Source organism: Nymphalis io, chromosome 19, assembly GCF_905147045.1.
Source record: "Nymphalis io chromosome 19, ilAglIoxx1.1, whole genome shotgun sequence".
Classification (NCBI taxonomy): domain Eukaryota; kingdom Metazoa; phylum Arthropoda; class Insecta; order Lepidoptera; family Nymphalidae; genus Nymphalis; species Nymphalis io.
The window spans coordinates 5,255,518-5,270,776 of NC_065906.1; the positions used below are offsets into that span (position 1 = coordinate 5,255,518).

Below are 15,259 nucleotides of genomic sequence, written 5' to 3' on the forward strand. Positions count from 1 at the left end.
TTGTAGACCATCACTTTAGCAAGGATTTACATTTCGAAATAGACATATTTAGAAAAAAATTGAACACAGTAATTCTTATAATAAAAATGTATAAAAAATCATTTTCATACACAAATGTTTAATAAATAAGTCTTTACTAGCCTATACTATTATTATACTGTAGACTTAACTACTATATAAAAATATTTTTAAAACATAACAATTGAATATTTAATTTTTTAACAGATGACAATTGTTAATAATTGGTTAAATGTGAACTACAAAATATACAAACATAAAAGACTATTACTAACCTGCCAAGCTGGTACTCTTTCACGAAATTTCTCATTGATCATGACAATTATAGACATCATATGCGAGTGAGACGCTTTCCCAGATTCATAGTGTGGCCACAAATAGTTTTCCAAGTACTGAGAAAACTCTAGCATCATTATACGTCGTACTGCAAAACTGGAAAAGTAGTAAATGCCATTATGTATGTCCTTTCACATCTTAATGCATCAACCAAGCATAATGAAAATAAGATGCTCTTGATACACTTGAGTATTTTAGAAAAAATAAAAATACTCTGTCAAACATAAATGTGATTGTTTTATATATTACTTTTGTTTGCATTTAAAATGCATTAATAATTATTAAAATTAAATAATCTGTAAGTTATTAAATTTAATCATAACCATAAACTTTTATAATCAAAATGATATAAAACATGTGATTTTCTCATGTGTGGATTGTGTTTTTATCTATTGTTTGTAACAACAAACAACTGATGCATTCTGATCTCTACCCTCTGTCTTAGCTCTTCCTTTTTTTCATAACTCTATGTGGTATAAATTTAGGTCATTAATAAACTAGCTAACAAGATATAATTTGAAGCATTTGAATAAATTCAATTGTAACTAAAGACAAAAAAAGAGTTCAAATATTTAAAAGGCCAATAAAATGTTAGCAATTAAATAATTTTCTTGTTTCTATAATGTCTATGAAATTTATATATTATTATTAATCATAATATTAATTGTTAAAAATAGTAGTGAAGTAATTATATCATGTATAGAAATAAAAATTTTAGTAAATCTATTTACTTTTTTTAAATTTTATAACAATTAAAATCAAGAAAAAAAATTAGGATAATTCTATCAACATCAAGAATCAAAAATTTAAATTTAGAACTATTGGTATATATTATCTATTCTTCATAAAATCTATAATAATTATTAATATTATTTTAAATAATAGATTTATATTAGTTTTTTTTAAATGTCTAATTTTTCACAAAGAATAATCAAACAACACCCATAACTATTAAAACTGGCAAATTTAAAAAATAAATGAGGTCAATGCCCCTATCTATTAGGCTATTGACCCTGAAACAGTCATTTGTTCAATTCAATGAGGCTTAGACTTAAAAAATTATAACATAATTTATCTTTACAGTAAAAAAATACTTACCTAGAGCCCAGTATTTCTGCTTGGTATATAGATTCCACGATAGCATCATCATAAGGTAAGTGATCATCCTTAGTTTGTGGTGACCAGTACTGATTCGCGAGCTGCAATCATTATAACAACCATATTGATTTTAAATTCAATGAGGATTGTCACATAGATTTGTTTGTATAAATAAGACCAGTGGGCTACCATGTAGTTATAAAAGGCAGGCTACATGATATAATTACATAATTATCTTCAACATATACAATGATTCACATATTATATAAAATATTACTTTAATTTGTATTTGTATATGTTGTGTTAAGATATTTTATTTGTATTAAGGTTTAAAAACATGTGTAAAGTTTTACTTCTTTAATATTAGCTAAAGAATTTTTAAATTTTTTCGGTCTTTAGCCGATACAAGTTATTATATTAAAACCACTTCATCAGTACCTATTAAGCTTATAACATTTTCTATTTGTTTATTTATATCATATTATTAATTCATCATCATAAAATAAAACAAATTTTATTCTAAATGGAAATTAAAAAATCTCAAAAATGTTAATTAAATTAAATTATGTCTAATATATCAGATTAGATACAACAACTAAGGAAATCCCGAAATTATTGTAGGTATTTTCAATCTTAATTTTTTGATATTTTGATTTGAATACGAAATTAAAATGTTTATGTTAAATGTTAGTAGTAATTACAATAAATAATTGCAAAATATGTTGAAACGTAAATAGCAACCTCAAAATGATTTTCTTAATTATATACAAAAAAATAGTTTTCATTCATAATTGTTAGTTACATGAAAATATTAAGCCATTTTACTATGATTATTATTTTTATTTTAAATTACGCTGAAATGGAAGCAGGTAACAAGTAAATGCCGCAAATATAACCTCGTTATACTAACCAGAGTTATTCTATCTGCATTTATTTGAGAGAGTGTAGGTAGAGGTATTTTCGGTTTATCCGGGGCCGGTTGTACGTCTACTTTCATTTTGATTTACTCCGAACTAATTTAAGATAATAACAAAAAAAACTTAATACCAAGAAATTTTCGTTTATCAACAATGTTTATTATGTCAAACAAAATGCTGTCAATGTCAAAACGAAGCTCAGCGATAATAATGCGTTCTAAAACAGCATATAACGGGAACCATTGTATTTGTATTTTAAAAGTCTAAGTACAATATGTATTAAATAAAATCGAATTATTAAACTATGAATAATAGCACCAATGCAAAATGCACCTTTTTTAATGTACATAGAAATAAAGTTAAGGCTTGCAATAATTGATTACGAAAGATTTATTTATTACATTACATATTTATTGTGTACAATTATAATAGTTTTAGTGGTTTGAACTTATATACCATTAAAATCATATTCTAATAAAAATAAGCATTAATGAAAATTATTTTGTTTCAGGCATACAAAACAATGTTTGACCCACCTGATTTTCCTTACAAAGAATTAACTGAATGTATAAGTGACCATTACAGTACAGATGATCTAATTTTTAACAGTGATGCTGTGGTAACTGATACAGTATTGAATGATAAAGATCTTGTAAAAGTTACAGAAGAAATTATCTCTACAGTAGAAAATCAATTATCGTTTAATTCTAATAATTCTGGACGGTTTTTTAATGTTGATAACGCTTCCATTTTGGACATAGAACAAAACTCAGAATTATACGTAGTGCAATCAAATAATTTACTCAACTATGAGCCAATTTTATTAGATGATAGTATAGTCAACCAATTTCTACTTCCCGTTGAAGCATCTTCTGATAAAAATAAGGTTAAAATGTGTCTAATTTTTTATTACGAATACTTGTAAAAAAATGGCGTTTTAAAATTCTTGACATATTTGAAATTCGAATAAGGTTTATTCATATCAATTTAAAAAATCATTAAAAATATTTTTTTAAAGACTAGAACCTGTATTTTACAGTGATGACATTTTCACAGAATCTCTCTCTCAAACTTAGCGATTGTTTATTTTACTAATGAGTTTTTTGTCAGTTGTTCTCAGTAGAATTTACATAAAAGCAGTGGTTGCTTTATGTTTAGTAAATCTTATACATAATTACGATATAAATGTGCTTAAAATAGTCTACTTTGATTAGGTTTATTCTTCTATCTAGATAAAGTAGTCTTAGCTCTTTGTTTTTCAAGTGTTTTTGGAAACTACTAGAAATATCAACATCGTTACATTTTTTTAAATTTATTTTACTTGTCGCCAATTCGATAATTGGTTAAAAAACCATAATATGTATTTTAGGTAAGAGTAAATTTTTTAGAAGAAATGGCTACTAAACAAAGAAAAGGGCCCGTTTAAATTATAGTCCCATTACCATACATATCAGCTTTCAGTTTTAGTTTTTATCAAAATAAGCCTCAATATTTTTTCAGACTGCAGAAAATATAGACCCTGATTTATTAGCATTACATTCTTGCGTCATTTGCCACGAAATTTTCACTACCGATGAGGATTTACTTGATCACACAATCTCGACACACGCTTCCGACCACTCATCGGAGCAAGAAACGAGCCCTTCATTGACTTCTGCTTTCAACAATACTATTGAAGGTAAAAAACATGCGTGTAGCCCTAGACAATTTATAATATATATATTAAAAAGTAGTAGATAGTGATATTATCCAATATTCTCTTACTTGTCTAGTGGCTAGATGTAAGGCCGCAGAACCGGAGGTCCTGGGTTTAATTTCCAGGTTGGGCCAATAAAAAGTTATTTATAATAATGGGTTTTTTGTCTGGAAGTTGGAAGTGCGTACACTCCCGTGCCTCGGAAAGCATGTAAAGCCGTTGATCCTGCACCTGAACTCTTTCCGGTCGTGTCTGACTGCCCTCGGATTATGAGAGCTAAGGAATAGATAGTGCACCTGTGTTTGCGCACACACTTGTACACTATAATATCTCCTGCATAGTTGGCTAATCTTTCGTGAGATTGTCTTAAAAACATCAAAATTTATATCTAGCAATCTTCTTGTAATATTGATTAATGATAAGTTAAGGGTCAATTAAAAAATATTAAAATTATTCTATTTTAAATATCGTAAAATATACAAATTGTATTCATATTAAAAGAAAATTAAATAAAAATATACGTCTCACTAAATAATTAGCTTTACAAGTATATTTTGTATTCCGTATTCTTTCTAAACCTAAGCATAGTTCAGCAATGCAATTAGGTCGAATGCCTTGATTTTCTCTCATTTTTGGTACGAAACGCCTGACTACGAACGACGGACCAACGACAAAAGGACGAACATAGCATTGCACTGTGCACTTTATAAAATAGGTCAGCAAATTGCATGTACTACTAAAAGTGGACACTTATTACTATTCAAATAAAAAGCGAATATAATTCTATAGCATGCGTTTCATTACAATAAAAATATTTTTTTTGCATATATATTTTTTTATTCATAATAATTGTTTTTATTACAGAACCAAATATCAGTTCTGAATGCGAATGGCTGGTGTGTGGTGTTTGCGAGCGAGTGCTGTCGACCGCGCTTGAATCCGAACCCCGCGGTGAGTAATCATTAGCCCGCTATTGACATACATACACACTGTTCTTCCCTGGAAAATGCCAGCTAAAAGATACAAATTAATTAGAGTAAAAGTTAAAAACCACAATACAGTAGACGTCATATTATCGCGATAGTATTCGTATTGTTTTTAGTAAAAGTATATTTGTAGCTATTCAAATATCAAGTGCCACTCGCCAGTACGATAAATGCTGTATGTGTGAATGAATACTTTGGAGAGCTCTTGACTCAGATCCTTGAGGTGACGCTAACCGATAAATCGTTAAAAACTATTTTTAACTGCTTAAAGTTGATGAATGTTCAAGTTACTTTAAATGACTAAATAACCTCTAAGATTACATAATTTTACCTTTAGGTAATTTATATAAATCTAAGATAACTGACCCAGTGAATCGCAGACGTGGATGTTAACATTCTTAAATACAGATAAGAATCATTCATCTCGCGTTCTGCGGCGAAGGAAAATATAGAGAGGAATCCTGTATAAGTTGCAAGATATCGTGCTACGTGCATATAGACAAGCCATGGATCCAACCATCGAAAAAGGTTGTGTGACAGCCAAGTGCGAGTCGTTCAAAAGACTCGCTTGAGATCGACACACTGCTTTTCCACAAAGGAGAAGTTTAAAAATTGCATGAAGGTCCGGCAAGGATCTAATTTTCTTCTAGAGCAATTATGTTGTTCGGACATCAGCGGCAAAGGTGCCGTGGGTTCACGAAGGCTCAGTTCTATGTTCGTCTGCGAATACTGCAGCTACCTGTTTGCAACCGGGGACGCGTTAGATCGACACCGCCTGATTTGCTTCGGGCAAGAAGATTTCTACCCAGTACAATCAGTGAGTAAATTATTGATTGTTATAAAAATATGACTTATTAAGTATTATTACGGCTTTAATTCTAACTCTTATTCTCCTCTTATTATAAAAACTCCTCATAGCTTTATTCAAGGAATTACTGCTTAAGGAAGGTAAAATTCCTATTTTCTCCTAGTTAGTAGTTATAACCCAAGGGATTACTACGCCTATCCTCTAGTCAGAATCGAACCCGTAACATATGCATAGTAGTTGACCTTTGATCTATTAAGGTTACAAAAAATTAAAAAGATGCTAATAATGATTATTATCCATCTTAACTATTTAAAATTCAATCAATTTTCTTGAATACGAATATAACAAACAATCTTTACTAATGTCATAGAGTTAGAGAGTTTTTTTTACACTTTAATCTGGTTCACTCGTGGTCTTCAGGGGACTAATTCTTCTACTTTATAACGATTACGATACGTTCCCGATTATATTCCAATTCAAGTTCGACTGAACCATAACCGGATCGTTGTGGTAGTAGAATAAGAAAGCGGTGAAACGGCAATGATTACGTTTTGATTCGATTAGACATCGACAAAGTGACAATTTCTTAGTAGAATTGATCCTCAGTCCGATTGGATAGCCAATATAACATCAGACTACAACCCACGAGGTGGACTACGCGGAGCAGTTAGTATAATATATTCTGTATTTTTGTTATGTTGACAGGAGGAAACCATGATAGAATCAAACATATTACCAATTTCCGGAAATTATGTTTTTTGCAACGTTTGTGGCAAGCAATGCGGTAACGAAGATGAATTAAAGGTGCACGAGATACAAAGTCACAAGCCAGCGAACAGGCAACGCCGTCCGTACAACACTTGCAACAACAACAAGATGTGGAACTGTGGATCTTGTAATCAACTTTTCGCTACGGCTAGGTGATTATTGAGCGCACACGACTAGGTCGTAGGCTTTTTGCAGGCCATCTGGGTGCCATCCACCCATTATACATTTTACAATTTCTACCGCCAAACAGCAATACGTAGCATTCTTGTGTTCCGGTTTATTTTTGAAAAGTGAATAAGCCAGTGTAACTACAGGCACAAGGGACATAACATGTTGTTTCTCATAGTATCAATTTTTTTAGAAGTTAAATTTAAGTGACATTAAGTAATTGAGTGGAATAGTAGTGTTTTTTTTTTTTTTTTTATAGAAAAGGAAGGCGGACGAGCATATGGGCCACCTGATGGTAAGTGGTCACCAACGCTCTTAGACATTGGCATTGTAAGAAATGTCAACCATCGCTTACATATCCAATGCGCCACCAACCTTGGGAACTAAGATTTTATGTCCCTTGTGCCTGTAATTACACTGGCTCACTCACCCTTCAAACCGGAACACAACAATATCAAGTATTGCTGTTTTGCGGTAGAATATCTGATGAGTGGGTGGTACCTACCCAGACGAGCTTGCACAAAGCCCTACCACCAGTACCCTACCACCAGTGTTATAACCGAAACAGCCTGTGAATGTCCCACTGCTGGGCTAAAGGCCTCCTCTCCTCATTTTGAGGAGAAGGTTTGGAGCTTATTCCACCGCGCTGCTCCAATGCGGGTTGGTGGAATACACATGTGGCAGAATTTCAGTCAGGCAGAAGTTCAGCCGAGATGGCCCAGTGGTAAGAACGCGTGAATCTTAACCGATGATGGTGGGTTCAAACCCGGGCAAGCACCACTGAATTTTCATGTGCTTAATTTGTGATTATAATTCATCTCGTGCTTTACGGTGAAGAAAAACATCGTGAGGAAACCTGCATGTGTCTATAAATAAATATATATTAATTCGGAACCGTTTGTAGTACATAACATAGCAGAGTTATTAGCACATCGCATGGATTATGTAAATCTATAGTTTGTTTATGTATATGTATACCTACTCTTTCTTCAACTGGAATAGGCTATATAGGCGTTGGTGGTTTACAATAAATAAAATAAAATACATATGTATATGTACTTAAACTTCCACCCAACAACATGAAATATTCAATACAAGCTTGAAAAACATTGTTTATTTGATATTTCTTTAGTATAAATAATTATGTGTTTGTGTTTGTGTGTAAAGCTTGTATAGGTCAGGATAATATCTGCGACCATGCGAGTCACACCATGACATGTGTGCCATGATGTGAGACCATGCAAGACCAATCAATTCATGTAGCTTTATGTTATTTAATAGCGTATTTATGAGGCGTTATTTTTCTAAATGATTGATAACCCGACTTATTGACTATAATAGTGGCTCATTTTCGCTCCGAGAATCGGAACTGCGATTCAGTATTCCCAACATAATTTCACGCGGTAATGGTTTGTGCTTGAAGAGTAATTGATAACTATTTTTTGTTTCTCAATGTAAATCATTATGTGTGAAATTGTCCGCTTGTAAATACCCCCACTATTTCTGTTGAGGACAAGGTTCTGGATCTTATTCCACCAGGCTCCATCATGGGGAAACATAATGCAGGATTTCGAAACATGCAATTTTCCACACGACGTATTCCTTCACCGTCGGGTACGAGATAAATTGTGAACACAATAATAAATTAAGCACACGAAAATACGTTTGAACCTGCACTTTTCGTTTAACATTCAAATGGTCTAGGTATTGAGCCATCTAGACATTTTATAGAATTCTTATAACATTTGAATAAAACTATATTTATTAACAAAAACTTACCGCGGATGCTCTTTCTCATCTAATCTTGATGTGAACTTAGAGAGCTCTATCGTCACAAGCGGGGCGAGGATCGCCCCCCCGGCACGCCGCTCATGGCGTATGTTTGTGAGGAATGTGACAAGGTTTTGGGCAGCATGTGCGCTTTGCACACACACAAGAAAATGCACAAAGTAACAAAGCCTGTAAGTTTTATATTTTTTTAAAATCTATTACATTGAGCTTCTGATAAACGACAATCAAATGTTTATTAATTTCCTTTTTTTTTAAATACTTATATAGAAGTACTGGCAGTAAAATATAACTCATTTACTGACTAACAAACTATACTCCACAGTCTTTTTTGAAATTAGAAAAAAATGTGGAATAATAATACGAGATCAGGTGTAATATTATGCAAATTTTCTCAAGGGTTATCCATGTAGAGTTTGCGGTCGACGATTTAACCAGTCCGGTCACTTGGCGATTCATATGCGCATGCATACTGGTGAGCGACCGTATCCTTGTGACCTGTGCTCGAAGGCCTTTAAAGTTAAGGTTAGTGTGTTATAAAACTTACGAACCATTTATAGAATAAATTAATATAAATTGACAAGGAAGTTCTTAAAAAAACCACATTCACGCTGTACTTTTCCCTCCAATATTCTCTCATATTTGTATTGAGGTGATACAACTGCAACTTTTTAATTCAAATTTTATATAAGTACTTTTTTTAAAGAAACAAGTCCAATAGGATACAGAGTCGAGAATAGATTAAAATTTTTATTTTTATTAGAACTATTATCATTTAAATTTTATTAAACTAAATTATTTTTTCTTATTTACGTTATTTTAACGTTTATTAATAAGATTAATATTCCTTGTTTCTGTAATAGTAATATGTAATATTTATCCAAGCGACAGTCAATCTACAAGAATGAAGTATGTGTTCAAATACAGGTACATTTTCTATTTGTCACTCTAAGTCTGATCATTGGACGGACAGACAAGATCAGGTGTAGATTGTGCTTTTCTTAACTTCGAGCTTCTATTTTTTTTATAAAAAACTTAATAAGTTTTACTTACGCTCGACCCGGCATTTGAATCCGTGACCTTGGGGTCTGTCACCAAGAAAGACCAGCGAGTCGTAAATAAGATCTTAAAATGTCCGTATATATATATATATATATATATATATATATATATATATATATATATATATATATATATATATATATATAAACTTTAATATGACCTCCAGACTTGAACTATCAACATTTATAACTATTGAACGATTGATAAAAACAATTAAAAGTATTTTATTTGAAACGTACGGTTCGTAGATAAAAGTTTCAATGAGTTTGAACTTTTTGGCGGGAATACAGCGTCTCGTGTTCTCGAAACCTCCGGGAACACTGTAAGCTAGAGTTTCAATGTTCTTTACTTGTAACTTTAACAGAACATATTTAATCTAGGAAACTTTTCGCTTATAATATACTTTGTGACTTCAAGTTGAACTGCCTCAAGTGAGACCGCTGCTACAATAACTTTTTGAGAACAAAAAATATCTGACTTCAATTATTTATGTCAGCCTTCTTAGTACAATATACAATGATATGAATTTGTTTAATTTAACATTTCAATGTCGAGTTCAAATCCTGTTTACGGTATATCATCGTTATACAGATTGGTAAAAATATTTAAAGTTAAAAAATATGTTTTTGTCAGTAACATAATAAATCTTAAAGTTGTCGAAACAAGAATTACACAATAAAACAATAATATTAATTAAAATCAAAACAAAAACTCTAATCTTGATATATCGGTAACGAAGCTTCGATCGTCATTACAAAAACATGAACACATTCGCAATAACAACAATCCATAGTTATAGAAGGTTCCCAGAATTTTTTCATAGGATAGTGTGTGAAGTTGTGTGCGTGGCAGGTGGAGCGCGACGACCACCGCCGGACGCACACCGGCGAACGCCCCTTCGCGTGCGCCGCCTGCCCCAAGACGTTCACCGCCGCCGCACGCTTGCGTGAGCACGCGCGCACTCACACCGACCAAAGGTTAGCGCCGGTGATCACGCTGGACTTATCTACGTTCTCCTGCCCTCGTTTTTGTGAGGAGCTCTGCCTTGGGAAACACGAGCACCGACCAAAGGAAAACAAATCGCTCGCTCGCTTTACATCTCGATATGAAACATCTCACCTGCACTACTTATGATGACTCGCGTATATCAAAGTTTAATGGTGGCATTAAATATATAAAATAGGTACAACGACCTGCACGTAACAAGCCACCCAGTCCGAGCGGTGAGAGGTGAGTTTGAAAGGTGCTAAATAACAAATTACCTATATAACACACATATACAATTAAGTGTTTTATATACACTTCCGAAGTGGACTGTCGCGATGGAACAGGTCATAGACACTTGTAGGATACGAACGTTTTTACGTTTCGAATTATTTAAATATATAATTCTTTCTAGAAAATATCTACTTATAACTACAGACACAAGGGATATAACATCTTATTTTCCAAGGTTTGTGGCGCATTGGCGATGTATGTGATGGTTGATATTTCTTATAGTGACGATGTCTTTAGGCGGTGGTAACCATTTACCACCGGGTGGCCCATTTGCCCATTCGCCTACCTGATTTATAAATTTTTTATTTTTATTTTTACCTTAAAAATTGTTAATGAAGCTTTATGTTGCATTGTAATTAATATCTACAGGCCATAGCCAAAAATACTATTAATTTATCTGTCATATCGTACTCCTAAATAAGGATCTCTTATTTCAAAACTGCAACGGAATATTCTCACTTGTTTATTTAACTTACCTATTGTTCATATTATTTATAATTTAAGCTGGCATAACAGCGAGCGAGTCGAGATGGCCCAGTGGTTGGAACGCCAGTATCTTAACCGAAGATTTTGGGCTCAAATCTGGACTGAATATTCATGTGCTTAATTTGTGTCTGTAATTTATCTCGTGCTCAGCGGGAAAGGAACTACCCTGAGGAAAACTGCACATATCAGATAAGAATCTGTCATATGTGTATCCAACAACCCCATTGGAGAAGCTTTGTGGAATAAGACTTTGTGGAATAAAAGGGGGAGAAGACTTAATTCAGAACATTTACAGGCTGTTACTTTACATAGCATGTAAACATTCAATTATATATTATGTTGGTTTTTTTAAATCAATTAATATATATTTTATCGCGATTTTATAATTCTTAACATTTATGCTCTCCAGTAAAGGAAAATAACACAAGAAAACATCTTGTAAAAATGTCCGCAAACTCGATTCGCTTTTGATCATTTTCCTATTAACTGTAAATGTTGACCATAAAAACGTTTGATGAATTTCTTTGAAACTAAGTTGTAGGTATAAAATATATTATTTTTTTAATTGCTTTTTTTCAAAACTAAGATCTGCAAGCAAGGAAAACATCGAAAGAAATTTCTCATGGTTTGGCAAATGACGAATACGAGAATGGCGGGTATTAGCAATGCGACCGACTTTTTATACAAAATATGTAAACGGACGGCCAAATGGGCCACCTGATGGTAAATAGTCACCGTCGTCTACAGACATTGGCTTTACATCACCAATCTTGGGAACTTATGTTATACTGGCTCACTCAACATACCGGCTCCTTCAAACAAACATAACAATACTAAGTAATGTTATGCGGTGGAATATGTTATCAGTGGGTGGTACCTACCTAGACTTGCGCAAAGCCCTTCTTGGTGTTAGGGCTTGCGCAAAGCCCTAACACCAAGAAGACAACACCAAATAAGTACATATAACAAAGAGTAGATTTCTACATAAAAGAATCATTTAACAGTCTTAGTGCAGTGGGACATAGACAGGCTGTTACTTGTTACTTTACTGTATATCTTATACATACATATATAATCTACATTAAAATGGTCCTACATTAGATTTATCATTAATGTTAAAATTTATAACGTATTGTTGAAAAATAGAATTAATCTATAGTAAATATCGTTTGTATGCTCTCGTTAAATATTTGTTTTAGATGTCATTAATAATAAAGATTACTTGCCAATAGATGGCGTTACTATACATCTAGTCCCTTAATCAGACTAAAGTAAATATTTCTTAATTTAAAGACAATAATTTTAATTATAAATGTTTATTGTGGAATAAATAATAATACATGTTTCGAGATTGTAGAGTAATTCAACTGTCACATAAAACCATGGATATATGGCGAAGTAACTGAAATACATAAGATTTATGGAATTTGTTTACGTAATTAAAGTTGATAGTAGATAAACATCAGGAGTCGAGGCCGAGAAGCAGTAAAATCTCTCGCGGCCGAGCAATTTCTTCTACCGACTGACCGGTTCGTTTAGGTTGAGCACCTCAACGGAGACTATATTAGAATATCTACAATAACAGTACAACCATTAATAAATAAATAATCATAATTCAAATAGGCCCTAAACCTAGATTTTGACTTTAAGGAAGATATCCTATACAGGGCGAATGATTAGAAGATATTTCTATTGTAACTGATATTTTTTTTGGGTATATAAATATATGATGTCTTGATAGCATTGGTTATATAGTTACTACGTTCATCAACATGCTAAGTTTGATTAATAATTATAATGTCAGTAATATAAAGCGATAGTTTCATCCACTGGAGCTTGAGCCTTATTCTCTTCCAGGCCATACAAATGCGATATTTGTGGCGCTGCATTCCGAAGGCCCTACGCTCGTACCGTCCACACTCTAATACATACAGGAGAGAAGCCACACGAGTGTGACGTGTGTGGAACTGCCTTTAGGTATGTTTTATTTTAATAAAACTCTCTGAATAGAACAACCAATCAATAGAACATTAAATGTTAAAGTAATTACTGTAAATCATTTTCTGTTTGTTTGTTTAAGTTTTTACTTTACAATCTAATTCCGATGATGACAAATGAAATGTCGTTAAATATTCAGTTCACTCCCGCGTGTCAGACATGACGTCATTAGAGATCTTAAATAAAGGGATTCGAACTAAAAGGGTATATGGGACTAAAATCTTTTTTTTTTTCTAAGCATTTCTTGATTTACAAAACAATATCACTCCAAGAAAAAAAAATCACCACTTAGGCCCTTTTTGTCTCTGGCAGCTTCGAATGTTGTTAGAGAGCTTAAGAGCGAATTAACTCAATCTGCAGAATACGTAGATGTGCGAAACAAAACTATTACTAAAATTTCCAAGTGTAATTATAACATGAGGTTATAATGATGGCTATTGAAAATAATGCTGTAGACTGCCTCGCGAAAAAGAAAACATTTCTATTCTTTAATTAGCAGTGATATGGCATTGTGGGTTAAGCTCCGTATTTATAATCAAAGACTTTTAACGTTGTAAAATTAAAAAAAAAAAACAATACTTTTACAAAAAAGAGTTAATTATATAATCAAAGATATTATCGTCGTATATATCCTGTTTCATTGGAATCAATTTAAGAGAAGTAAACATCCAATCCAAGCGGTATATACTATCCATAAAATTAAATTACTTTTCAATGTTTAAATCTTGGCTCAACATTTTGTCTTATATGTTAACAGTTACTTATATAAATACTGTTTAAATAATTTAAGTGTTCCTCGTTACAATATAGTATATAGAGTTCATATAATAAACATTTACATTGTCGATAATAATTAGAACTGCTGCTAATTGAAATTCTTGGTACTATATAGCGGCAGAATAACCGCCGAAAACTTTGATGGAAATGCTCTTGTTATATTTTTTTCATACTATGAAATAATTTAACTATTTTACCAGTATACAATAATACACACGTAATTACTCAATTAAATTTATAAAAACATTCTTTTTCTGTTTTGTGGTCAAGTACCTTACGCAAACACGCAAAGTGACAAATATACTACTTAAATAGGGTGTGCGATTAATCATGTCGCTATGTATATTTTATCATTTTTGAAAGTAAATAAAAGTGTGAATTATACAATTACCTTCTTCCTCCCAGTTTGCTCGGAGTTACTGCTCAGTTATTCTAAATCATTCAAGTCAACTGCTTCTGTTCATATCCATACGAGTGTGAAATAAAGTAAATGTCATGTTTCATCTTTGTACGATAATAGTCATAAATGTGAATAATTATTTCAAATAAATAGTTCCTAAAAATTATAACAGATGTCGCTGGTCGTTTGCTTGTAGCTGATATGTTCCTTTTGTACGTTCTTAAATTGGATTGTTCGTAATTATTCTTTTCACAGACGTTCCGGAGATATGTGGAAGCATAAAAGAACACTACACGGCATTCAGGCAAACGGCAGTGATGCAAAATAGATTAAAATATTTTAGGATAAAATATGACCAATTTTATTGAGATTTTCAAGTTATGTGCTGCCAAGGAGGTTAATTTGACGTTTTTAAATACTGTCACAGAAGAAACTTAGAAACTTAGCATTTCAAGTAACTTTGTAACATTTCAATAATATGACTTTATTTGTTAGAAGTGTGAAGTGTCACGGACTGCCAAGAGATAGAATCATGACACCAGAATATGACGTATTGAAACCACCATAATAATGCCTTGTATATATGTTTGATAGTTTTTTGTGAAGCAACGAAATATGTTATAACTAATGTAATATGGATTTATGTGAAGAATTAAACCTCAATTAAATACTTTA

General features: G+C 32.3%; 2 protein-coding genes across 2 annotated transcripts in view; one reads left to right on the forward strand and one right to left on the reverse strand.

Moving 5' to 3' along the window:
• The window catches only part of LOC126775790 (RNA helicase aquarius), a 73,562-nt gene extending 71,043 nt beyond the window's left edge, over nucleotides 1–2,519 (reverse strand). Inside the window, exons 1-3 of the mRNA XM_050497879.1 lie at nucleotides 2,363–2,519; nucleotides 1,453–1,553; nucleotides 294–450 (exon numbers count right to left, since the gene is read on the reverse strand). Coding sequence (XP_050353836.1) covers nucleotides 294–450; nucleotides 1,453–1,553; nucleotides 2,363–2,449 — 345 coding nt within the window. The 5' untranslated portion in view covers nucleotides 2,450–2,519. The remainder of the gene's footprint in view (nucleotides 1–293; nucleotides 451–1,452; nucleotides 1,554–2,362) is intronic.
• Nucleotides 2,520–2,892: 373 nt separating this feature from the next.
• On the forward strand, nucleotides 2,893–15,179 carry LOC126776170 (zinc finger protein 723-like). The gene is given in 10 exon segments (XM_050498470.1): nucleotides 2,893–3,255; nucleotides 3,870–4,062; nucleotides 4,930–5,016; nucleotides 5,702–5,859; nucleotides 6,568–6,779; nucleotides 8,615–8,756; nucleotides 8,983–9,108; nucleotides 10,498–10,622; nucleotides 13,267–13,386; nucleotides 14,840–15,179. Coding segments are annotated over 10 exon segments (1,599 nt in total). The 3' UTR covers nucleotides 14,913–15,179.
• Nucleotides 15,180–15,259: the final 80 nt, after the last annotated feature.